The sequence below is a fragment of the Oncorhynchus tshawytscha genome, linkage group LG22, assembly GCF_018296145.1.
Source record: "Oncorhynchus tshawytscha isolate Ot180627B linkage group LG22, Otsh_v2.0, whole genome shotgun sequence".
Classification (NCBI taxonomy): Eukaryota; Metazoa; Chordata; class Actinopteri; order Salmoniformes; family Salmonidae; genus Oncorhynchus; species Oncorhynchus tshawytscha.
Window position 1 is genome coordinate 33,517,486 of NC_056450.1, and position 10,000 is coordinate 33,527,485.

Sequence of the window (10,000 nt, forward strand, 5' to 3'; positions counted from 1 at the left end):
CTCACTCCCTCCCTCCCTCTATCTCACTCCCTCCATCTCTCTCTCTCTCTCTCTCTCTCTCTCTCTCTGTCTATCTCACTTCCTCTCTCTCTTTGTCTCTGTCTACCTTTCTCTCTCTGTCTATCTCACTCCCTCCCTCTCTCTCTGTAGTTATTTGGCTGTTAGGAAAGGATGTTAAGTTGAGACAGGGGTGTAATCTAATGTGGGTAATGGACTGTGAAACACTATCACTAGGGTTCTCTCTTCCTACGGGTTAGACTGTTAATGTGTGGATGAACTCTACTCTTCCTGTCTCTGTCCGTCCTCTCTCTTTCTAGGGGTTAGACTGTTAGTGAATGGATGGACTCTACTCTCCCTGTCTCCGTCCGTCCTCTCTCTTTCTAGGGGTTAGACTGTTAGTGAATGGATGGACTCTACTCTCCCTGTCTCCGTCCGTCCTCTCTCTTTCTAGGGGTTAGACTGTTAGTGAATGGATGGACTCTACTCTCCCTGTCTCTGTCCGTCCTCTCTCTTTCTAGGGGTTAGACTGTTAGTGAATGGATGGACTCTACTCTCCCTGTCTCCGTCCGTCCTCTCTCTTTCTAGGGGTTAGACTGTTAGTGAATGGATCGACTCTACTCTCACTGTCTCCCTGTCTCCCTCCCTATTCTCTCTTCCTAAGGGTTAGACTACTACATTTGCACTAATAATCTCTCTCTCCTTCTCTCTCTATCACCCCAATTCCTCTCCCTCTCCCTCTGTATCTCTTTCCATCTCTCTCCTTTTAGTTTAACCAGACAGGTCGAGGCAGTGTGTGTAGTCAGGCCATCATGTTGGTGACCGATGGGGCAGTTGATACTTATGACTCTGTGTTCGCCAAGTACAACTGGCCCGACAGAAAGGTATGTCTCCCCCATGAGTCTCCCGTCTCCCCCTCTCTCCTCATTGTTTCCCCCGGCAGTACATCTGTGTTTAACGGATCAGCAGTGTGACCTTATGACCTTCCCTGCAGCCAGGTGAATCTCCACTGAGATTCAATATGCTGCTAATGTCCCACCCAGTTGCTAACATGCTAACATGCTACGCTGACTTCTCAATGTGTTAAAACACATCATGCTAACATGCTACACTGACTGCTCAATGTGTAAAGCACTAATGCTAACATGCTAACATTCTACACTGAGTGCTCAACATGTAAAAGCACATCATGCTAACATGCTAACATGCTACGCTGACTGCTCAATGTGTAAATGCTCATCATGTTAACATGCTAACATGCTACACTAACTGACTGCTCAATGTGTAAAACTACATCATACTAACATGCTACACTGACTGCTCAATGTGTAAAAGCACATCATGCTAACATATGAACTCAGCAAAAAAAGAAATGTCCTCTCACCGTCAACTGCGTTTATTTTCAAAAAACATAATATGTGTAAATATTTGTATGACCATAACAAGATTCAACACCTGAGACATAAACTGAACAAGTTCCACAGACATGTGACTAACAGAAAAGGAATAATGTGTCCCTGAACAAAGGGGGGGATCAAAACCAAAAGTAACAGTCAGTATCTGGTGTGGCCACCAGCTGCATTAAGTACTGCAGTGCATATCCTCCTCATGGCCTGCACAAGATTTGTCAGTTCTTGTGAGATGTTACCCCTGTCTTACACCAAGGCACCTGCAAGTTCCCGGACGTTTCTAAGGGGAATGGCCCTAGCCCTCACCCTCCGATCCAACAGGTCCCATACGTGCTCAATGGGATTGAGGTCCGTACTCTTTGCTGGCCATGACAGAACACTGACAGTCATGTCTTGCAGGAAATCACGCACAGAACGAGCAGTATGGTTGGTGGCATTGACATGCTGGAGGGTCATGTCAGGATGAGCCTGCAGGAAGGGTACCACATGAGGGAGGGTCATGTTAGGATGAGCCTGCAGGAAGGGTACCACATGAGGGAGGAGGATGTCATCCATGTAATGCGTTGAGATTGCCTGCAATGACAACAAGCTCAGTCCAATGACGCTGTGACACACCGCCCCAGACCATGATGGTCCACCTCCAAATCAATCCCGCTCCAGAGTACAGGCCTCGGTGTAATGCTCATTCTTTCGACGATAAACGCGAATCCGACCATGACCCCTGGTGAGACAAAACCGCGACTTGTCAGTGAAGAGCACTTTTTGCCAGTCCTGTCTGGTCCAGCGACGGTGGGTTTGTGCCCATAGGCAACATTGTTGCTGGTGATGTCTGGTGAGGACCTGCCTTACAACAGGCCTACAAGCCCTCAGTCCAGCTTCTCTCAGCCTATTGCGGACAGTCTGAGCACTGATGGAGGGATTGTGCGTTCCTGGTGTAACTCGGGCAGTTGTTATTCCCATCCTGTACCTGTCCCGCAGGTGTGATGTTTGGATGTACTGATCCTGTGAAGGTGTTGTTACACGTGGTCTGCCACTGCGAGGATGATCAGCTGTCTGCCCTGTCTCCCTGTAGCGCTGTCTTAGGCCTCTCACAGTACGGATATTGCAATTTATTGCCATGGCCACATCTGCAGTCCTCATGCCTCCTTGCAACATGAAAGTCAAGTTAGCAAACAGATTACAGACCATTTTGAATCTCACTGCACCTTCTCCGCTATGCAATCTAGTTTCAGAGCTGGTCATGGGTGCACCTCAGCCACGCTCAAGGTCCTAAACGACATCATAACTGCCATCGATAAGAGACATTACTGTGCAGCCGTTTTCATCGACCTGGTTAAGGCATTCGACTCTGTCAATCACAACATTCTTATTGGCAGACTCAACAGCCTTGGTTTCTCAAATGATTGCCTCACTTGGTTCACCAACTACTTTTCCAATAGAGTTCAGTATATCAAATCGGAGGGCCTGTTGTCCGGACCTCTGGCAGTCTATATGGAGGTGCCACAGGGTTCAATTCTCGAGCCGACTTTCTTCTCTGTATACATCAATGATGTTTCTCTCGCTGCTGTTGATTCTTTGATCCATCTCTACGCAGACAACACCATTCTGTATACCTCCGGCCCTTCTTTGGACACTGTGTTAACTAACCTCCAGATGAGCTTCAATGCCATACAACTCTCCTTCCATGGCCTCCAACTGCTCTTAAATCCAAGTAAAACTAAATGCATGCTCTTCAACCGATCGCTGCACACCCGTCTAGCATCACTACCCTGGACGGTTCTGACTTAGAATATGTGGACAACTACAAATACCTAGGTTTCTGGTTAGACTGTAAACTCTCCTTCCAGACTCACATTAAACATCTCCAATCCAAAAGGAAATCTAGAATCGTTTTCCTGTTTTGCAACAAAGCATACTTCACTCATGCTGCCAAACATACCCTCGTAAAACTGACCTTCCTACCGATCCTCGACTTCGGCGATATAATTTACAAAATAGCCTCCAACACTCTACTCAACCAACTGGATGCAGTCTATCACAGTGCCATCTGTTTTGTTACCAACGTCCCATATACTACCCACCACTGTGACCTGTATGATCTTGTTGGCTGGCCCTCACTTCATACTCGTCGCCAAGCCCACTGGCTCCAGGTCATCTACAAGTCTCTGCTAGGTAAAGCCCCGCCTTATCTCAGCTCATTGGTCACCATAGCAGCACCCACCCGTAGCACACGCAAATTCTTACTTTGGCCGCCTCTCCTTCCAGTTCTCTGCTGCCAATGACTGGAACAAACTGCAAAAATCTCTGAAGCTGGAAACACTTCAGAGTGTTCTCCCTCACTAGCTTTAAGCACCAGCTGTCAGAGCAGCTCACAGATCACTGCACCTGTATCAAATCAAAACAAATCCAATTTTATTTGTCACATACACATGGTTAGCAGATGTTAATGCGAGTGTAGCGAAATGCTTATGCTTCTAGTTCTGACAATGCAGTAATAACCAACAAGTAATCTAACCTAACAATTCCACAACTACGACCTTATACACACAAGTGTAAAGGGATAAAGAATATGTACATAAAGATATATGATTGAGTGATGGTACAGAATGGCATAGACAAGATGCATTAGATGGTATCGAGTACAGTATATACATATGAGATGAGTAATGTAGGGTATGTAAACATAAAAGAGGCATAGTTTAAAGTGGCTAGTGATACATGTATTACATAAAGATGGCAAGATGCAGTAGATGATATAGAGTACAGTATATACATATACATATGAGATGAGTAATGTAGGGCATGTAAACATTATTTTAAGTGGCATTGTTTTTCACATCAATTTCCATTATTAAAGTGAGCTGGAGTTGAGTCAGTATTTTGGCAGCAGCCACTCAATGTTAGTGGTGGCTGTTTAACAGTCTGATGGCCTTGAGATAGAAGCTGTTGTTCAGTCTCTCGGTCCCTGCTTTGATGCACCTGTACTGACCTCGCCTTCTGGATGATAGCGGGGTGAACAGGCAGTGGCTCGGGTGGTTGTTGTCCTTGATGATCTTTATGGCCTTCCTGTAACATCGGGTGGTGTAGGTGTCCTGGAGGGCAGGTAGTTTGCTCCCGGTGATGCGTTGTGCAGACCTCACTAACCTCTGGAGAGCCTTACGGTTGTGGGCGGAGCAGTTGCCGTTCCAGGCGGTGATACAGCCCGGCAGGATGCTCTCGATTGTGCATCTGTAGAAGTTTGTGAGTGCTTTTGGTGACAAGACAAATTTCTTCAGCCTCCTGAGGTTGAAGAGGCGCTGCTGCACCTTCTTCACAATGTTGTCTGTTTGGGTGGACCAATTCAGTTTGTCCGTGATGTGTACGCCGAGGAACTTAAAACTTACTACCCTCTCCACTACGGTCCCCGTCGATGTGGATAGGGGGGTGCTCCCTCTGCTGTTTCCTGAAGTCCACGATCATCTCCTTTGTTTTGTTGACTTTGAGTGTGAAGTTATTTTCCTGACACCACACTCCGAGGGCCCTCACCTCCTCCCTGTAGGCCGTCTCATTGTTGATGGCACTGTAGTGTTGTACGCAAACTTGATGATTGAGTTGGAGGCGTGCATGGCCACGCAGTCGTGGGTGAACAGGGAGTACAGGAGAGGGCTCAGAACGCACCCTTGTGGGGCCCCAGTGTTGAAGATCAGCGGGGTGGAGATGTTGTTACCTACCCTCACCACCTGGGGGCGGCCTGTCAGGAAATCCAGTACCCAGTTGCACAAGGCGGGGTCGAGACCCAGGGTCTCAAGCTTGATGACGAGTTTGGAGGGTACTATGGTGTTAAATGCTGAGCTGTAGTCGATGAACAGCATTCTCACATAGGTATTCCTCTTGTCCAGATGGGTTAGGGAAGTGTGCAGTGTGGTTGCGATTACGTCGTCTGTTGACCTATTGAGGCAGTAAGCAAATGGGAGTGGGTCTAGGGTGTCAGGTAGGGTGGAGGTTATATGGTCCTTGACTAGTCTCTCAAAGCACTTCATGATGACGGAAGTGAGTGCTAAGGGGCGGTAGTCGTTTAGCTAAGTTACCTTAGCTTTCTTGGGAACAGGAACAATGGTGGCCCTCTTGAAGCATGTGGGAACAGCAAACTGGGATAAGGATTTTTTGAATATGTACATAGCTCATCTGTAAATAGCCCATCCAATCTACCTCATCCCCATGCTGCTTTATTTATTTATCTTGCTCCTTTGCACCCCAGTATCTCAACTTGCACATTCATTTTCTGCACATCCTACTATTTCAGTGTTTAATTGCTATATTGTAATTACTGCACCACCATGGCCTATTTATTGCCTTACCTCTCTTATCCTACCTTATTTGCACACACTGTATATAGATGTTTCTACTGTATTATTGACTGTATGTTTGTTTTACTCCATGTGTAACTCTGTGTTGTTGTATGTGTCGAACTGCTTTGCTTTATCTTGACAAGGTCGCAGTTGTAAATGAGAACTTGCTTTCAACTAGCCTACCTGGTTAAATAAAGGTGAAATAAAAAAATGAAGTAAATAAAAAATGCCTAAGGCACGTTCACACAGATGAGCAGGGACCCTGGGCATCTTTCTTTTGGTGTTTTTCAGAGTCAGTAGAAAGGCCTCTTTAGTGTCCTAAGTTTTCATAACTGTGACCTTAATTGCCTACCGTCTGTAAGCTGTTAGTGTCTTAACGACCGTTCCACAGGTGCATGTTCATTAATTGTTTATGGTTCATTGAACAAGCAGGGAAACAGTGTTTAAACCCTTTCCAATGAAGATCTGTGAAGTTATTTGGATTTTTAAGAATTGTCTTTGATAGACAGGGTCCTGAAAAAGGGACGTTTCTTTTCTTGCTGAGTTTAGGAGGTTAATTAATGAGTCTGAAAGTTACTTATGCTGCCTCTGCTAATGGTCCACTTTCAGACACACACAACAATTAGCCCTTGGTGTGTTAATGCTCAGTTTGTTTTGTACGTAACATCAGTAACATCTAGAGTTCACAGAAGGACCCTGTTCTAAAATGCTTTAGTGTTATACATCAACAAGGAGTTGTGGAACCGATGTGATTGGTGAGTTAGTAGAGTTTTAGAACACTGAAGCCAGTAAAACAACAACATAACATAGTAAAGAATGGATCTGCAGTGTTTCCCCTAGGATTTCATTCAGCAGTGGTGGCAAGGGTAGCAGCAAAATATTTTTTGCAGAGATTGCAACACTTTATCAGTGGTAGGCCACCGCTGCTAAATTGGCCTGGTCCCAGAGAGAACAATGTGTGTGTGTGTGTGTGTGTGTGTGTGTGTGTGTGTGTGTGTGTGTGTGTGTGTGTGTGTGTGTGTGTGTGTGTGTGTGTGTGTGTGTGTGTGTGTGTGTGTGTGTGAATGTTGTCTCTATGTGTTTGTGCGTGTGTGTGAACCCTGAAAGGTTCTCAATAGTCTAGCTTTCCTGAACCGCAATTGGTCTGGCTTTCCAGTAGTGTAATTGGTCTAGCTGTCCTGTACTGTAATTGCAGGGCTCTGCTGGAAGTAACAGTGATGGGAGGAGAAGAGGAGGAGAGGAGGAGAGGTGAGGAAAAGGGAAAAAGAAGTGAGAAGTGAGGAGGAGTTGAAGAGACAGGCGGATATGAACGAGGGGGAGAAAGGAGGAGCAGTTGAAAGTTGAGGATAGAAGGAGTTAACAGGAGAAGAAGAGAGGAAGAGGGGTGCGTGAAGAGAAGAGAGGAGAATGTGGAGAAGAGAGGGGGAGAGATGATAGGAGGAGAAGAGGAGAGTGAGGAGAAGAGAAGAGAGGGGGGAGAGATGAGCTATTCTTATTCGTGTTCTGTAAGATGGATCCCAGGGGAGGAGTGTTGCCCTTGACAACATTTAATGCTTAAAAGCCACACAGACACAGAGACACAGACACAGACACACACAGAGACAGACACACACACACACACAAACAGGCACACACAGAGACAGACACACACACACAAACAGACACACACACACACTTAGCTTCGTCTGTGTCAAGGGCCTTTCTCTTTTTTAATTCTCTCCTTCTCTGCTCCACCTTTCCTTTCTGAGCGTCCATTTCTCTTTGTGTCTAAAATGTTATCGGTAGGGAAGCAGGTAGACAGTTGCTATTAATGTATAGAAGCAACATATATTAATGGTATCTGTTGCTTTTATAATGCTGTTGCTTTTATATCTTAATTCTCGCTCAAAAAACTCCTGTGGCTTATTTTTCAAATGGGCATGTTTTGTTTCTAAATGTCTGCTCAAGAGTGAAGGTTTCATCGAGTTGTGAGATAGTACTTTTGCACAAACCCACGGTGGCTGAGGAAAGGCACTACTCCCAATATAAGTGAACCCCAAATCAATGTGTTTGTCATCCTATTTGAGCCTCTTCGATGGTCTAACGTCCCTGTCTGTTGTTCGGTTCTTTCCCGGGTTAGGGTGCAGTAGCTCTTCAGCTACATCAGATTCACAACTGTCAGTGTCCATGCTAGCTGGGCTAACAACAACATGTAGAATTACTGATGCTAGCATTGTATGTGCTTGTGGAAGCAGAACAACTTGTGTTGTCGACACTGCTAGAAGTAGCAGTACTACCAGTAGAGCTGTTATGTTTCTCTATGGATGCGGGCCTTACTTTTTTAAACTATTCATCAATTTTCGAGCAAACGGAATGAGCAGCAGCTACGTTTGGCTACATATGGACCTTTAGTGGAGTTCCCCAGAAAGAGTAACGGTTAATGTGATTGGATGTTCATTATTTGACTAGGCTACCTGTGTTTGACTAGGCTACCTGTGTTTGACTAGGCTACCTGTGTTTGACTAGGCTACCTGTATTTGACTAGGCTACCTGTATTTGACTAGGCTACCTGTATTTGACTAGGCTACCTGTGTTTGACTAGGCTACCTGTATTTGACTAGGCTACCTGTGTTTGACTAGGCTACCTGTATTTGACTAGGCTACCTGTATTTGACTAGGCTACCTGTGTTTGACTAGGCTACCTGTGTTTGACTAGGCTACCTGTATTTGACTAGGCTACCTGTATTTGACTAGGCTACCTGTATTTGACTAGGCTACCTGTGTTTGACATTGTGTTTTTATTTTGCTGAACGCCATATGGTTTCATTTATCATTTTGGCAGTGAAACGAGGCTACTCAGGCGAGAAATAAACCTCACCCAAATGTATAGCCCCGTTGGAAAACCTAAAAGGCCTGTTTGAAAATGTGAAGAATATAAAACATTTTTTTTAATAAATAGTTTTATGTGGAGTACCCCCAACAGCATTGGGCATACCCTTGGAAATACCTGTTAAAGAGGGTGCAGTGAAATCAAATCAAAATCACATCAAACTAAATAAAATATATATATTTGTCACATGCGCCGATTACAGCAGGTGTTCAAAAATAAAAACAATTTAAGAAATAATTATAACATAACTCAAACGAAAGGAGTTTGCATTTTGGACCAGTCCATACCGTGAAATGCTTACTTACAAGCCCTTAACCAATGCAGTTCAAGGAATAGAGATAAGAAAATATTTACTAAATAAACTAAAGTAAAAAATGTAATAAAAAGTAACACAATAAAATAACAATAACGAGGCTATGTACAGAAGGTACTGGTACCGAGTCAGTGTGCAGAGGTACAGATTAGTCGCAGTAGTTTGTACATGTAGGTGGGGGTAAAGTGACTATGCATAGATAATAAACAGCGAGCAGTGTAAAAACAGGGGGTCAGCAGTCTTATGGCTCAGGGGTTGAAGCTGATAAGGAGCCTTTTGGACCTAGACTAGGCGCTCTGGTCCCGTTGCTGTGTGGTTGCGTAGAGAAGAGTCCATGACTTGGGTGACAGCAGTCTTTTGGACCTAGACTAGGCGCTCTGGTTCCGTTGCTGTGTGGTTGCGGAGAGAAGAGTCCATGACTTGGGTGACAGCAGTCTTTTGGACCTAGACTAGGCGCTCTGGTCCCGTTGCTGTGTGGTTGCGGAGAGAAGAGTCCATGACTTGGGTGACAGCAGTCTTTTGGACCTAGACTAGGCGCTCCGGTTCCGTTGCTGTGTGGTTGCGGAGAGAAGAGTCCATGACTTGGGTGACAGCAGTCTTTTGGACCTAGACTAGGCGCTCTGGTTCCGTTGCTGTGTGGTTGCGGAGAGAAGAGTCCATGACTTGGGTGACAGCAGTCTTTTGGACCTAGACTAGGCGCTCTGGTTCCGTTGCTGTGTGGTTGCGGAGAGAAGAGTCCATGACTTGGGTGACAGCAGTCTTTTGGACCTAGACTAGGTGCTCTGGTCCCGTTGCTGTGTGGTTGCGGAGAGAAGAGTCCATGACTTGGGTGACAGCAGTCTTTTGGACCTAGACTAGGCGCTCCGGTTCCGTTGCTGTGTGGTTGCGGAGAGAAGAGTCCATGACTTGGGTGACAGCAGTCTTTTGGACCTAGTCTAGGCGCTCTGGTTCCGTTGCTGTGTGGTTGCGGAGAGAAGAGTCTATGACTTGGGTGACAGGAGTCTTTTGACAATTCTCTGTGGAGCCTTATGGTCGGATGCTGAACAGTTGCCGTACCAGGCGGTGATGCAACCGGTCAAGATGC

At 45.6% G+C, this 10,000-nt stretch overlaps 1 protein-coding gene across 1 annotated transcript in view; it reads left to right on the forward strand.

The window, feature by feature from the left end:
• The window catches only part of cacna2d3a (calcium channel, voltage-dependent, alpha 2/delta subunit 3a), a 333,265-nt gene that overhangs the window by 200,861 nt on the left and 122,404 nt on the right, over positions 1-10,000 (forward strand). Inside the window, exon 11 of the mRNA XM_042304106.1 lies at positions 768-881. Within this exon, the coding sequence (XP_042160040.1) occupies positions 768-881 (114 nt within the window). The remainder of the gene's footprint in view (positions 1-767; positions 882-10,000) is intronic.